Source organism: Lepisma saccharinum, chromosome 14, assembly GCF_977018435.1.
Source record: "Lepisma saccharinum chromosome 14, izLepSacc3.1, whole genome shotgun sequence".
In the NCBI taxonomy this organism is placed as follows: Eukaryota; Metazoa; Arthropoda; class Insecta; order Zygentoma; family Lepismatidae; genus Lepisma; species Lepisma saccharinum.
The window spans coordinates 54,068,886-54,085,795 of record NC_139242.1 but is presented as its reverse complement, the minus strand read 5'-3'; the positions used below and the strand labels follow the sequence as shown (position 1 = coordinate 54,085,795).

The following is a 16,910-nucleotide window of genomic DNA, read 5'->3' as shown; positions in this document are numbered from 1 at the left end:
TTCCGTGAAACCTAGTTATCTTCTCATTCATCAACGAATTCTGCACTTTAATGGACCGAACCTAAAAGGCATTCAGAAAAGAAGAGAACTATATTACAATGGAGTCTAAGTGGTTTCGGCGCAGTTTGCTCCCATAAACGAACTATCTTTCTAATAGTTGCATGCCACAGACGTGGTGACTTGTTTTTCTTTCAGTTAGAACAGTTATCATGTTGCCGTATTACAGTAAAGGAAATGACTATTATGGTCGAAAGGAAGCTTTTCCAACTGAAAATCCACCGCAGCAAAACAAATCCACACGATTCTGGGACCTTTTCAAGGAGTTCTGTGATCGCACAACGTTGCACGGGCTGCGATATGTTGGTGAGGCTGGAAGGGTGCGGTTGGAGAGGTAATACTATGATAAGTGATAAGTATAGTGTGTGTTTAGTTTGGCTTGGGGACGAGATAGCTCGCGACTTCAGACGGCGAGGCATGGCGCAGATGCCGACATTTTCGATCTGTAATGTCCCGCTTATTTTTACACACATATCTTGAGCACGCAAATAATTATATTTATATAGCATAACCATAACGAGTACTAACTTTTGTTATAAGAGTTGCTCAAAGTGGTGGCATTCACACATTTCTGGCATATTTCGATAAAAGTTTGATTGACATATTTGTTCTGTTTGCAAGTTGTTTCCTGCCATCATTAAACACTAGAAGTTTTGTGTTAAAAACTAGAAACACACAAGTTGTCAGCGCAGTTACAGTGTTGTTATTTATTCTGTGAAAGAAAACGCCATCGCATTGACGGATCCGGTACACAAAGCGACACGACACGACACGACACGACACGACGGGTCACTATGCTTCCGACAAAACGAAACAAATATTAATTATTGTTATCAGTGTTTTTTTCTGAAAAGAAAGTTTTCGGTACAAGTTGGTTTGTTGTTATCATTTGTTATTGTGTTTATCATAAGAACTGCTCTAAATATTGTGGTATATAAATGATCTTACATACATGTACTCACACACACACACACATACACCATCACCCCGCCCCCCCCCCACACACACACATACACACACTTCTTTCGTTAAAATAAAATCATTTTAGTGTCATTCTCACATAAAGGTTACAGGTACGGCGTGCTCTTGCGTACGGCCTGAAAAAAGCACCGATTATTATAATTTCATCCAAAGTAAATGTATAAACACAAGATCTATCACATCTGTCATTTCAGGAAATTAGGTTCTCATTTGCATCTTAAACGAATAGCACTCACCGCAATATATTATTTTTTTCTACATTTCCACCGACAGGAGACAAATTTAGTAAAATACTTTCTTTTATTATTTTCATATATTCTTTACAAGAAATAATATAAAGAAGAATGGACTTTTGTATGGTGCCTTAAATAAATAAAACGGATGTCCAATGTCGCAGCAGGAACAGAGTTTTGCCAGAATGGAGTTCCGGTGCATTCCGGCTCACTTTAAACGCTGCTCCCCACCAAAAAAGGAATAAGTTTAATTCGCGTACTGCATCCACATAGTTATTCGAGCAATAAATATCAAACTAGCCCTAAGATTGTTTTTCTTGTACAATTTACGATATGTTTTGTACATTACAAGATAATTTCAAATAAGCTTATTTTTTCACGTAATGTAATTGTAATGTAATTCATCTCCTGTGCCACTTCATTCCATAGCGCATAAATTTTGTCATTATTGTGCTCAGTCGATGAATAATCGTACAGCGAAGGCTGCGCTTGCACAAGAACGATTAGCTGTTCTGGATCAAGCTCTATTTTTAACCTTGACCGCACTGTCAAACTTACATATAATATGTGCTGTCAAACAATACAGTGATGATTCACATGCAAGTGGTGCGCTGAGAAGAACGGATTCGCACATGCGCAGAGCGTTTTGTCGCATCGTGCTCCTCCGAGACCAAATTCCCGGGGCCTTCATTGTTTTGTCGCAAACTGTCGCAACGTGACTCGAGTCAAATATTTCGTCCGGTGTGCGGCGGCTCATAAGAGCCCCATGTTAAATGTTCCCCGAGTCGGTTTGCAACAAAAATGACTCGTGCTCGTCGTATCGGATCCGGTGTGCTGTTGGTCTTAGGGCCGGGAGAGCGCACAAAGCGATACACAATCTGAAGCTCACGTTGAATAATTGTTGTTGCTTGCTTATCAGTACGATCCTGTCCGTTTTTAACGTGATCTGTCTAATTTCAGTGCCTGTATGTGCGCAGGAGTGCCCAAAAGGGGCGATTATGGCGCAGACCAAGCCATCGAAACTTTTGGGGGGATTTTTTCTTAAAATAATACAAAATTCAACAGTTATATATTTTTCTAGGTGCACTATATTTAATCCATTAGATGATGGAGCAAACTGTATCCACACAATTTTTTTTTTTTTTTTTTTTGTGATGGAACTTTGATGTGAGAAGTACAGAATTAGACACAAGTGGAATTACGTTATCAACTAACCATTATATGATTTCAGATGCCAAGGGAATTGTAAACAGGTAATATTATCTAGGGGCAATGCCTTAAATTGACACATGAATACTTTGGTGGGGGGATTGAGTATTAAACGTAGGGGGGGGGGCAATAGCCAACTCTTGAATATCAACGTTAAGTCTTAGATTATGACGGGAATTTTAGTTGGGGAAACATTAAATTTGGGGGGGGGGTCAAACTGTTGTGTATTTCTATTACGTCTGAGACTGTTGGTGTTGGAAATGAAAATTATTTTTCTTAGCGGGGGTAATGTCTACTCTTCAATATTGAATATTAAATTTGAGGGGGAAATATGAAGCTAAATGTGTTTGTTATATCTTAGATAGTCAAGGGATTTTTGTAGTAAGAGGGAGGGGTCGAACATTATATTTTGGAGAATACATGTAACGAAATGTTATGCACTCGTTTTTGGTGTCAAACGTGTAAAAAGAATAGTTGAAAAAGACTAAATATCCCAGAATCCTATGAAAGTATTGATACCCCATTAAATTAATAATCTTGCAAGCCTGCAAAGAAATGTATATAAAAATTTTCTTGCTCGCAATCATGGATTACGGAAATGCATGTTTGACTTTTTTTATGAGATGATTGCGAAGAAATATATTATAGCCGGCTCGCATGGCATAAAGAATATTCTCGATATTGACTAATAATATCATATATTAAAATATAATGCTTAGTGTTGGTACTGCCAGTAACGGCGATTGGGTGCCAAAATTAGAGGGGAAAGGATAGTTTACTTTTCCTTGGTAGACTAGGCTTAGCATTAAGAGGCCGTAGTACGGGGGCAAAAGTGACAAACGGTGGGAGCTGGGAAAATGCCCCCCACGCCCCCGAATCGCCGCCACTGTATTCTGATTAATTTAAAGCAGGTGCATCATTTTTTATGTAGTTCTTTTAGCAATTTTATTGTATTATTGATTCCTTGTATACTGCAATAGTTGTACTAAGTGTAAATCATAGTAACGTCTTGCCCATTACCCCAATAAAACAGAAAAATATATAATATCAAATTTGCATTCCTCTTTATTGTCGCAGTCTAATTTTACTTTAGCAAGTAAATTTAGACTTGAGATAAAATTCACGTAATTGTTGCTGTGGATTACTAAAATAATTATAATTACCCTTAAGCAAGTTCTTTGAAGCAGGCACCTTATTTTTCTTGTTATATTCTCGTTCCGGCCTTAGGAATTTCTAGCTAGGCTTCTGTATTAATAATTGAATCGGCCACATGAACAAGTCAGTATTTGTTTAACAGACAACTGAAGCAAGTTATTTGGTTTGACCAAGTTCAATTTTCTATTATAAGTTGTGTAACAATTTGTGTTAAATACGCAAGTTGTGGGTCTTTAAAATCTAATTCTCCACCCACAAACACTGTTTAAATACATACATTATATAATTTTGCTTTATTACATTTTAGATTCCTATGGCTTTCCGCTAATCTGAAAACTTCAACAACTAAAAAAATATGGACAATTTAACAGGGATTCAAATAACAATAAATTATTACGTATTCATCCAAACTTTTTTGGGGGGTAATGTGTGAAACGCCCTCCCTTGCCCGGGAAAACAAATGCTACCACTACATAGATAGAGGCGGCAAAATCTCCCTCGGGCAAGTGAAATAGCGTTACGGTCCAGGTTAAGTTCGTGTGTAGGAACCGGTGACCAACAGTGCATAGTGATTAGCCATATCGAATAGAAAACAAAAACATATAATCTTTCAAATTACCACCTCTTTACCTGTAGCCGGGAAGCGGCTAGCTGCATACCTGAAAATCACGGGTAGCGACATGCGTACAAAATGATATAGCCCAAAAATTAACATGAAAAATAAAAGTATATTCTATTCATAACAAAACAAAAATCAATTAGTTACATCTCCCCCTCTTTCACTCACACATTCTCTCTCAGATTCAATCCTTTCGGGGTCATCAACACAAAAAATGATACATGACATGTACAGGTTTTTATGACGACAAGCCTAATTATTGCATTCTCAATTAATTTTACCTTAATTTTTGTCTAATCAGGTCATTTGTGATTTTGCTCCAGTGCTTCTCAAATCCTAGCCAGCCCTTACTTAAGTTCACCTTTTTTTTAAAAGAAACTAGGTCGGCGCGGTGACAATACATTATTTGTCCAGCATAAACAAAGGTGTCTCAACGGCAATTACGCTCACGTGGGCGGACGTTTTCCTTTTACATGACCTCACGTGGTTCCAAACATAACAATAACCTCCGTTGAGTGACGCAAACATACTCTCTAGCAGGTGGGACTTAAACACTTCGCCGCGACGACCAATTCATATTCCCAGGCAAATACTTTAACAGATAATCACATACGCGACCCGACGTAGCTAGCGGCGACACAGCGCTGACACATAAAAATGAACAAACCTCAAGTAGATTAAACAATTAAGCGGGCGGCGCTTTACTCTAATAGTAAGCACTTTAAACAAATACAAAGGAGCACAAACAACAACGAATTTAAGATCATTAAAAATATCACAAGAAATAAGAAAAATTGACCTGAGACAAATAAATTACAAATGACAAGCGCGACGGGAGTTTGGTATGAAGTTCCGAGTGGTGTGGGCGTTTTCAAAATGTTGACGAATTTCAAGGGCGTTCTCTAAATCAATCGGGCCGTCACGTGTTGACATTCACACAGATGAATACATTACCATCTCTCAGCTTCCGAGGTGCATCCTGGCGTCTTTATGGGCGATTGAAAACACATAGTATTCACACGAAAGGTTTTCCTATCCTTCCTTGGTCGCGACGATGAAGATGCGAAGCGTTCATACATCTGGTTCCTCGGCTTCTCTTCCTCTCGGGATCGGTGAACATCTCCGCGGTCTGGCGCGGTTCGGACGTCGCATCTGGGCGGTGGGCGGTCGTTCTCGGCTCGTCGGCGTCTTCTCCATCACCGTCGGACGATCTCGAGCGTCGGGACGTCAACATGGCAGCGTTCGACATATCTCTCTCTCTCTGTGGCGGCTGGTAGGCATGGTCGGCGCGTCGGGACGTCAACAGGGCAGCGTTCGACATCTCACTCTCTCTCTCTCCGTGGCGGCTGGTAGGCATCAGGCGGCGTAGCTCGTCGTTTCTTGGCATGTTGTAGGCATGGGTCGTAGTCTTGTCTGGCATCGGGCGAATCGAGCCAACGCCCTCATCTTTCTTCTTCCTCTAGCCCGCCATAATTTTCGATGTTGCTCGTTTCACAAAAACTATAAACGGCGTAAAATTATCACGGAAACACAGTCTCGCTTCGACTTCCTCCAGCGGTTGAGGTAAGCGCACTCGTGTAGATTTACTGCCTATCACACACTGATGTTCGCGAAGCACAACAAAGTCCACTGTATACGGAGAGGTAACACGGAGGTGCTCTCGCTACAAGAATCGCGGTAAGGCTGTATACGGAGAGGTAGCACGGAGGTGCTCTCGCTACAAGGATCGCGGTAAGACTGTGTGTCGAAAAACCATATCCTTCGTTTTATTTGGATTTTGAAAAAGGACGCTCGGCGCTCGTTGAAGGGACGCTTCCGGAGAGGTCATTCCACTTCGCTCTATTGTCTCCCAACCTGGACGGGTCGTGCTCGAAGTTTGGTTTCTACGGATTAAGCTTCCGCCTTGCTGTCGCCCATACCTCAACTGCAATCAGTGCCCATAAACTGATCGATTACAACCAATTTGATCTGGCATCCGTAATTGTTGCTTGATCGCGACGAAACTCCACACATCCGTCCTTGCACACATGCTGCTGCGCTGGTAAAAGTTTCACATAAATCTGACCGCTGGAAACCGAGATATTTAAATGGTTGTCATTACGGTCGAATTTCCTAAGCTTTAGACGCATAACGTGACCTTTCAGGTGCTCATCCTTAAGACACGCGAACGTCTCCTTCCTCCCGTCGGCTTGGCAAATCAAATATATATTCTTACAAATTAAAACACTCAACACTTTGATTCAACACCTTATTGCACCGCTATGGATATGAATAATAATAATAAAGCTTAAAAAACGTTACTTTCAGTAGACACGCTGTCGTAATTAAATACTTTATGGGATTAAGACGATTTTGTGGGGGAAGCATTACAGTGATTTGGGGGGATGCGCCATTGGCCTTAGGGAGGGGGAGGGGCACCCCTGTATGTGCGCATTTGTCCAATGTACTCATAGATCAAATACATTACTTTCAGTGTTAGTTTTCTGTGTAATTTCAGTGTGTATAATAAGATTGTGAGACCATTGAAATTTCAGCCGAAAAGTTTACGTTAGAACAAAGATGTTTTTATGTATGACACTTATGTGAAAACCGAATCATGTCTTCGTCGAGACGTTTGTAGGCAATTTTTACAGAAACCCCTGACGTTGCAGCTCCAGGTAGAGAAGCAGTTAGGCAGCTTGTTCTGAGATTAAGAGAAACTGTATCCTTAAACGCGGGAATTGCTGAGTGAAGAAAGACTCGATGAAATTCCAACTCAACAAGATCCATTTCCTCGACAATGGCTTCTTTCTAGCTCGACTACCACATTTCAAACGAATGCACCAATCCATCCAAAACACTGAAGTCTTCGCGCTGTTAGAAATTACGAACTACAATAAAGCGTGGTGTTCGGTGAACAATGTATATAATTAGTGTTTTTATCTTGTTTTCCATTTTTGTATATAATATGTATGTGTGAGTTATTCATGTGAGGTGTGTGGGAGTAAGAAACTGCAGAATCTCCCGCATTCTTGATTACGGGAACTTACACCCACAAGTAAATTCGGGAACGTCCCGAGAGTTGAGCCATGCGCTTAGCTTGGGTGTTGCCACGAGAAAAGAACAGTCGTCATCAGAGAGTCGTCGTGAAAGGAACCGTGTTTGTTGAGTGTCAGTTTCCAGAAAGCCCCGCACTACATTGGCTAACTGGGTGAACTCCACCCTGGTCCGAATTATCCTAAATGCGTCGGTTCCCGCACGGTGTCTGGTTAAGTAACAGACGCACAAAGACGATATATACATACATTTAATGTCTATAATACATATATACAAAGGACTATACAACATCTAAACAATATACACGAAGGACTGTCTATTCGGCTGTAGACTGTCTCTACAACGCACTTGTAACCGCGCGCGTGTGACACGGTTCCTTTCACGACGACTCTCTGATGACGACTATTCTTTTCTCGTGGCAACGCCCGAGCTAAGCGCCTGGCTCAGCTCTCTGGACGTTCCCGAATTTACTTGTGGGTGTAAGTTCCCGTAATCAAGAATGCGGGAGATTCTGCAGTTTCTTACTCACACACATTTCACATGAATAACTCACACATACATATTATACAGCGTGCTCGGAAATTCCCCTTACAAACTCCTAGTGCTAGTAGAGGGGACTGAGTAGACAATATTTGGAATAGGAACTCACGTCCGGAAACGTACCGTTTCCCTGCTACAACCATGACAATGTGTCGGATGTGCCTGTGTTGGTATGCAACCGGATAGGTAGAAACAGAGGACGAACTGCTGGCACGAGTTATGGTCGCTGCACAAGAGATTGACGGGACACCAGGTGTGATGGATCGAATGTAACGGAACATGATTCCTCTGTACAATGTGTGCAATGACGTTGGTGGTCGTCACATCGAGCCACTGTTCTAGTTGAGCAGTGCCGTATGCGAGACATCCAGTGCAGAAGACAGAAACAAATTGTTGCGTTTCACTGTCGACACAGGTGTTGATCAATGAATAGTACGTTTCTTTTTTGTTCCCATGGCATTGTTACCCAATACATTTGCTTGTATTATGGACTGACACACACGTCATTCACTTCTGTACGTTACATAACACCTCAATTGACATGGTTGTAATAAATAATTACACTTTAGGTCATCAGGTGATCTTCTGACGTCATGTACTGCCTACCCAGTTGCATATTAACACAGGCACATCCGACACATTGTCATGGTTGTAGCAGGGAAACGGTACGTTTCCGGACATGAGTTCCTATTCCAAATATTGTCTACTCAGTCTCCTCTACTAGCCCTAGGAGTTTGTAAGGTGAATTTCCGAGCACCCTGTATACAAAAATGGAAAACACTAATTATATACATTGTTCACCGAACACGTGGACATCCTAAATTTAGAATGCAACGAAGTCCAGCTTCCTTTCCTTAGACGGTTCCAACAAAATCATTTCGCCTTAGCATCCAGAGAAGATACATAGTTGGAAACACTGTTGCCAAATTTAGCTCTTCACCACTCATTACAATTTTCAAGTTTCCATTCTTATTTGTTGTAATAATATAATAACTAGGATGATTTAAAAAGCAAATTTCCGAACACCGATTAACTTTTAATGTTGGTAAGAATGAAAAATCTTAAATTGAAAATCAATTCATCCAAAATTTAATACTTTCATAACATTTGCTGGTAATTTGATGATATATTCTCATCTACAATGGTCATTGGAAATGACGTCAAGAAGGAGTTTATTGTAGGTTTCAGATGTCAAGGTTGGTTTACCTTCCACCCTCCTCCCCGCCTGCACTGAGAACGCTTAAAAATATCAATGCTGTGATCAAATTATTGATTCTTAAACAGAGGGGATGAAAAATGTATTTTCAAATATAAAACTTCATTTAAATCCACTGTAGGCACAGACTGAATAATCAGGACATACACACAAGTACACACAGTAGTTGTATTTACGGGGGGATAAACCCGAGAAAGTATGAACTCTCCTCAAGCAGGTTTGGCTATACTTAAAACTAGCTCAACATGGCCATATGAGTTTTTTGCTCTAGTGTGAAACCCCGTATAATCCAAGATTTTTGTAAAAAAGCCCTCATGGATTCCATGAGAAAGTATGACCCCCTCAGATTGATGAGGCTACACTTATAAAAGGCACTTCTGTGAGATTGTTGTCCATAAATTTGTCAAAAATATGCCCCTCTTGTGGCCACACTTAAAACTAGGCCACCCACACACACATACACACATATTTATTTCTGGTTTAAGTTCAATTGGATACCAGCTTCAATTTGTTTATCTAATATTAAAACAATGTAATTCTTCTAGAATTGCTCCGTGACTCTCTCATTTCTTACATCATAAACATATGATTTTTCTCCTATGAGAATGACACTACAAATGGTATCATCAGGTAATGCCTCATGGAATTCACAGATAATTTTAATATTTGTCCTGTCATTAACTACAACTTGTTTCCTTTTTGAAGTGTTGATTACAAACATGGGTCTCCGTGCTTTGAATTCATCTGGTGAGTAATACATATCAGTACTGCCAGTAGTGACCCTCTTGAAAGCCGAAAATGCCTCATATAATTTAAGAAAATCATCCTTGGACATGTCTAAATTGTAATTTTCTCTAGGAAATACCTCATTTCTGCCATTTTTAAGATATATGTTCTTGATGTTGCAGCTATCAAATTTGCTTGAATTTTTTTCCTGATTGTTGTGTCTTCCAGTCTGAAACAGTACCACTACAAAATCAGGCATGTCGTATTGTATGCTGGAGAATGAATTTGTGGCATCAAACTCATAATATGTACCAGATGCGGGCTTCTGTACGCATTGATATGTGTAAAATTGCAGAGGAATCTGTGGATTTTTTAGGATATCAGCTTTGTATTTAAGAGCATAACTGGCCTCATATTCAACAACCGGGATTCTTAGCTCCATAGTCTGAATAATGCATTTGCCTTCATCAGGTAAGGTATTAGGCAGAGCTTCTCCTGTAGGGTTTAATGTGCTGTACCTCATCAAAGCATTGTTATCATTTGCAGCTCTTCTAAATGTGATTCTTAAACCACCCTTCCACATAATATCTTTGTAATCCGAGAAGAATCCTGGCAACAGGCGCATAGGGAACAGCACTGTGTGGCTCTTGGATAATATTTTATCACCAGCCTCAAATCCACCTATTTTGTAGTAAGAAGCTTCGGTTTTGGATAATTTTAGAGTGGCCAAAGCTGTGGAGGTAATGCCGGGATAATCCACTCTGTTTATAACAACACCATGCTTTCTGATCTCAATTTCAGAGAATAGATGAGGCACAAAATTGTCTACCAATCTTATGTTTGAATTTGCCGGATAATCTGTTCCATCGAGCTTTACAACATCATATTTGATGTATAGATCTGCTCTGTGGGGGTGTATAAAGCCGTCCCCTACATCAAGATCAACCTCGATTTCTGTGTTGGGTTGATTTAAATTTGCAAATGTCCTCCTGTTTGGGGGGAATGATTGTAGCTCATAACTCTCAATATTTTCCATTGTATGTATTTTTATTTAAATGTTAATCTCTATGATTGCAGTTGTTGTGGCTCCAGCAAAATCAACTAATTCTTCTTTTTCATTAGTGACCATCAACTCAATGTAATCTATTCTATTATGGCACACAGGAAAATATAATGTTGGGGATGGATTGTAGATGATGGGCTCCATGAATTCGGAATTAGGTTTGAATGTTGCAATGATGCCAGTTTGTTTGTGAGTACCTATGCCATTTGATTTGGTGATCATACCCTCGGCCACATTACAGTGAATATTCAGAGTCTCTATGGCTAAGAATTTAGGTATATTCATAGCAGTGTGTTTGATGGCTGGTTCAAGTTTTGTGTTGTTCTCAAATCCTAACAGCTCTCCTATAGTACCCAGATCCACTGTTTCTGTAGCAGATACAATCTCTACTCTGTGAGTGACAGAATTTTGACTTAACACTATACCTCTGGGTAACTGAGCATTTAGAGTGGACAGATTATATTGCCCTGGAGTGATGACAATTTTTTGATCCCCTACTGCAATTTTGTTGTTGTGGTGTGTAATATTAGGGATCAGGTACATGCCGTAAAATGCTCTGAGAGCTATTGTTTTGGGATACACTATGTCATCATGCAATTTGAGTTTCAATATTGAATTTTGACTGGTGAGATGGAATACTCCCATGATGTTTCAAATACCACAAGGCTTTTTGAAAATTTTCAATTGATGGTTTATTTATTTGAGACATATATCTGAGAACAGATAAACACAGATGTCCACAATTAACATCTTTGAAGTTTTGAACACGGGCATTATTGTAATAAAGATTAGCTGATTTTAGATATTTTACTAAATTTTCAGGTGGAACACCTCCAAATGAATCAAACACAAATGCCTCATTGTTTAAATATTTAAGATAACAAATCCAGTGAGTGCCCTGATTTTTGTACTCATCCAAATTAACAATGCCACACTCTTTGTTGAGTGGTTGTTCCGGTAAAGAATCAGACATGTACACACCTCTAAAATGTTTGATGCCCAATGGCTTGATTAAAGCTTCAATATCTTGGTTTGTAAGCGGCTCCTGTTTTTTTTAAACTTATTCATGGCTCTCTTAACACCTTTGCCTTTTTTCTCCATGGCCAGGTTATGTCGCTTCTGCTCATCTAATTCTGCCCTATTTTTCTTGGCATCTATTACTGTTTTTGCTATGGCAGCTGATCCCCCAGCCAAGCTCCCAACAGCCCCAAGTGCTGCTAAGATGGCAGGGATGGTAAATATGAAACCCCCCACATGTGATTTTTTCCTGGATTGCTGTAATTTTTTTAATTGGGGGGTACTAAGCAACAATTTCATACCATGTCCTTTTGCAATACAAGAGCTTTTTTTCTTCCGCTGCTTTTTGGTTAAAAGGCTATCAATAGTTTTAAGAGATTTAAGACCTGCATAAGGTATTTGATACATAACACCCTTTGCCTTCATTCTAGGTTTATTATATACATATTCACAGCCCCCACCCCAGTTTTTGTTTGGTGCTCATAGCTATGGTGGTTCCCAATGCTGCTATTCTCTCACTCAAAGAAGCATCTTTGCTTACAAATCTACCAAATGCAGCCTCTTCTAATTTCTTGTCTGCAACATGTCTCTTGTCAAGATCAGAATGTGTGTTGTATGCTATGTCATGGTCTCTACAAGCAGCATCTAGGGGATTTACACCAGGGTCCCCTCTGTTTAATCTATGGTCCAATTTTGTACCGGGACCACAATACTGATAGCCTGGAATATGTAGTTCAAATGGCAGCTTGTTTATAATGTCATTAACCAACCCCCGACCCTCAGAAATATTCCAAAATTTGGGGGGTAGAGTATTAATAATTTTTATGAGATATCCAATGCCCTTAGTGTCATTCACTATAAAATTAGACAATTTTGTGCTTATCATGTCCATAATTCCAACCTTTTCATTGTAAAAATTGTGGTTCCCAGCATTTTCCTCCCCAGCTATCACCAATAACCTATCTACAAGTTTCCTGACATCATCAACCCACACAAATTCTTTAGGCAGGGTGTTGTATTGTTTGATTCCACTGCCAGTCTTGATCTGTGACCATATGGGCTTGATTAAATTATTGTATTTTGCTCCACTGCTAGACTTGACTCTTTTTTGTGTAGGATCATTGTTCTGGTACAGAGCATCTGATTTTATTAATATTTCTTTGTAATATTCATAATCTTGATCTGTATAGCTGCCAGGCCTCTTCCTAGTCATCAGTTCCCACAATCCAGGTGTGCCGGTGTACTTAACAAAAGCACCTTTTTCTCCGAGACGAGATTCTGAATAAACAATTATATCATCTCCCATAAATGTTACTCTGAAATTGCCAATTCTATGTATGATGCTCCCATCAAGCTCTGTGTCAGCATATAAGCCAAACACCTCATCTTTGTTGTCTTTAGGTGTGGTTAAATATTTTTGAGCAAGAAGACCCAATTCAATAGGATCCTGAGTAGCTTCAATTCTTCTAGGAGCAATAGGACTAGGTGTATGAATGCTGGAAAGTGGGGTGAATGGATAATCTAATATGTTCCTAGCAGCTACAGGTACAAGCTCTGTGATCAAATTTTGATTCTGCTCTGTAACAGTTTTGATATTCTTACCTAAATTATTAATAGCATCAATTACAGGCTGTTCTGTTTGTTTGTGTTTTTCATAAATTCCACGGTTCTCTGATTTCCATCCCTTAAATCTTTTTACAAGATAATCTCTTAACTTAAGATCATCATTGATTGGCCTTTTCATGGTTATTTATTTATGTCTCAACGTCTAGAAAATCGTTGATTTTATTTCTGTATTTGCCACTATTGGGTGTTCTTGTCATATCAATTGTGACAAACCCATAACTGTCCTGGTTCCAGCACCTGCTGCAAAACTTGGAAAAATCATTGTAGCTCAAGTCCCCACCTACATATTCATCATGTATGTGTTTGAGGTTGGTATGGTCTTGATGAAACACACATATAAAATTGCTGTTGTCTCGGATCAGCTGCTTCGGTATTTTAGAAAAAGTCTGTGCCAGGTAGAAGCAATCAATGTTTTTGTGCCGGCCCTGTGTAAAGAAATTTCTAACCTTGTTTTGATTATCCAGTATAATGTCATCAAACACAACAACAGAATTATCGAGACATTCATGAAGTGGCTTAACTTCTGATTCAAAAGTGGCAATATCCAATCCATCATATAGCTTCATCAGCTGCTGATATTTTAATTGTTCCAAGCTCTTAGAGAAGACATACAAGTGCCTGTTTTTCCAGTCTAACCAGTTGGGTGCCAATAAAAAATTATCAATCATTAGTGTAGTTTTACCACAAGCAGATGGCCCAACAATGAGACACCTAATATTATCAGGCAGCAAGTTGCCATTTCTCTTAATCTGCTGTTCAGGTTCTGGCAGCCTCTTTATAACATCCCAGGTGCTCATATTATCACTTTGTCTGCATCGATCCAGCTGTTTTCCGGATGACCCAGCCATTTGACAAATAACTTGTTGCCTTTTCTGCGGATGATTTTTTCTATGAGATATGTGTCAGGCTGTTTAGTTTTGCTGAGTTCTTGTTCATAGAATCGGCCTTTGAGAATTTCTCCTCGGTGATCTTTTATTATATATGTGTTAAGGGTCCCGGGTTTAACTTGAACCACTGTAAATAATTCGGTGCTCCAGTTTCTCGTAAAGCCTCTTTTGAATAAGTGCTTATATTTGCTGATTCTTACTTGATCGCCCACCCTGTATTTGGCCTTTCTTGTTGTTGGCTGATATCTAGGATAATAAACAGTCCTGATCAATTTTTGCTCATCAGATGAAGTTACTTCAGAGGGTTTCATGTTGATTGTGGAATGGACCGAGTTGTTATATTTATGTAGAAGTTCTGGAAGAATATTAAGCCATTTATAATTACCTTGGAGGGTAAATTGTTTATACATAAGATTTTTTAAGGTTCTGTTGAATCTCTCTACAATTGAGGCTTTGAGATCACTGTAACTCGAATAATGTTGTATTGACCGGCTTTTAATAAATTGTTGAAACACTGAATTATAAAATTCTTTGCCATTATCTGTTTGCAAATAGCGCGGTGATCTTCCTGAATGATTGATGATTGTCCTGATGGCTTCTGTAACACATTTTCCAGTCTTGGATTTGAGTGGCACAGCCCAGGCAAATTTTGAAAATGTGTCTATTACAGTGAGTAGATACTTGTAGCCCTTGTTGATTTTGTCTAAGTTTTTCAACTGTCCACTTGACAACTCAATCAAGTCGCTCTGCCATAAATCATCTATGCCCTTTGTGACTACTGGGAGTCTCTTATAATTATGTCTGGCTTGTCTGTGTAATTCATCAACAATAATTTGTCTAGACATAATATGAAAACAAGAATATTGCAACTATGGGGTGTTCAGCAGCTGATACTACAGGATTTTCTAAATATAATTTGTCTCCTATTTGTATTTTAAATTCCAAAGTGCCATCATCTTCAGTATAGGCTGTTTCTAATGTATTGGGATCTGTAAAATCCTCTAACTCTACACTGGTGATTTTTACTTTGTTATCAGCATTTGTTATTGATAAGGTGGGGTAGTGGTGTGCCTGTGGTTGTAGCCAATATTTGATCTTGATTGGTCTCAGTGTGCCCCCAACAAAAAACTGGTAATAAAATTGAGCAGGGGACAGCATATATATTTTGCCACCTGGTGTAAATGGTGAATCATATTCTTTGTTGGGGATGCTGTACAATTCAAGAATTACTGTATGTTTTGGATTCTCGATTATGCCGGTTATTTCTTTTTCTGCTGTAAGCAATCTACTTGTTACAGATTCAAGGTGCTCATTGATGGTCCTAACAACATCATCATGGCCTGGCTTGATTTTTATGTCCACAATAAGTTTCTTGTATTGTTGCACAATCTCTTGAAGCTGGGTGGCAAAAACAGACAGAGCATTTGCTTGATTGGATTCCATGGTCCCTAGCTGTTGCTTGATATTAGCTACAATTTGTTGCAAATTTTCAACAACTGCCAATTTTGAATTTTGAGCAGTAAGATCATGGACCTGTCTTCTGATATCCTCAAACAGGGCATGCAGTTCATTAATATGTTGATTGGTTGGTAGAGTGGCCACTGTCTGAGTGAGTTGTTTGATCTCTGTCTGGATATTCTTGATATCTTCTGATTTCAATATCCTATTCACTGCCCTCTTAATATTTTTAAGTTCCTGTGATGTGGGAAGATTTGATACTGTATTTTGCAAAGATTCAAGTGCCAATTTCACATTGTTTAATTCAGATGCATCAGCCACATTTTGCATAGCATTTTGGAGCAGGGCTATATCTGCCTGAGAGGGTGTTGATTGCTGTAAAATTTCAAGTTTTGTTTGGATATCATCTATCAAGTGATGAAAATGAGATAGTTCAGATTCAGTGTTGAGGTTTTCAAGCTTTGTGATCTGTTGCTGGACACTGACAAGTGTATCTACAATTCCAGGCAATCTGGATTCTAGTACATTTGCCAAATCACTTTGTACTGCTGCTATTGTACCCTCAAGATGGGTTATGGAACTTTGAATTTTTCCAAAATCTTCATATGTTTCAAGTTGCAGCTTAATATTGGCAACACTCCGAGTTATTGCATTCAAAGCATCAGAAGATGGCAAGTTGTTCATAAAATTTTCAAGTGTCTCAATTTTTTCTTTAACCTCGGCTATGGCATTGTTCAGAGGGTCCAGGTTAGGTATTTGGAGTGACTGAATCTGTTTTTTTAGAGTGGAAATCACTAGATCAAAATCTTCTTGTGATTTTATGCTTTTGACAATTGTTTGGAGCTGTGCCTGGACATTATTTATCTGCTCTTCCAATTGTTGTTTCAATTGCTCGGAGTTGGTAGCCTGGGTCTTAAATTTGGCTTGAAGAGCTGCTACAGCTTCTTCCAAACTTTGAAAATTATCTAATGTTGCCAAGTCAGTATATTTCTGAAGCAACACTTTGAGTTCTGAGTCAATTTTAAGAAGAGGGTCCATGCATTGTGATTGCAAATTTGTAATTTCTAATTGAAGACTGGCATTGAGT

The 16,910-nt window shown here is 39.2% G+C and overlaps 1 protein-coding gene across 1 annotated transcript in view; it reads left to right on the top strand.

Annotated features, from left to right (window-relative positions):
- Positions 1 to 209: 209 nt before the first annotated feature.
- The window catches only part of LOC145998362 (pickpocket protein 28-like), a 138,786-nt gene continuing 122,085 nt past the window's right edge, over positions 210 to 16,910 (top strand). The window contains exon 1 of the mRNA XM_083134771.1: positions 210 to 391. Coding sequence (XP_082990897.1) covers positions 210 to 391 — 182 coding nt within the window. The remainder of the gene's footprint in view (positions 392 to 16,910) is intronic.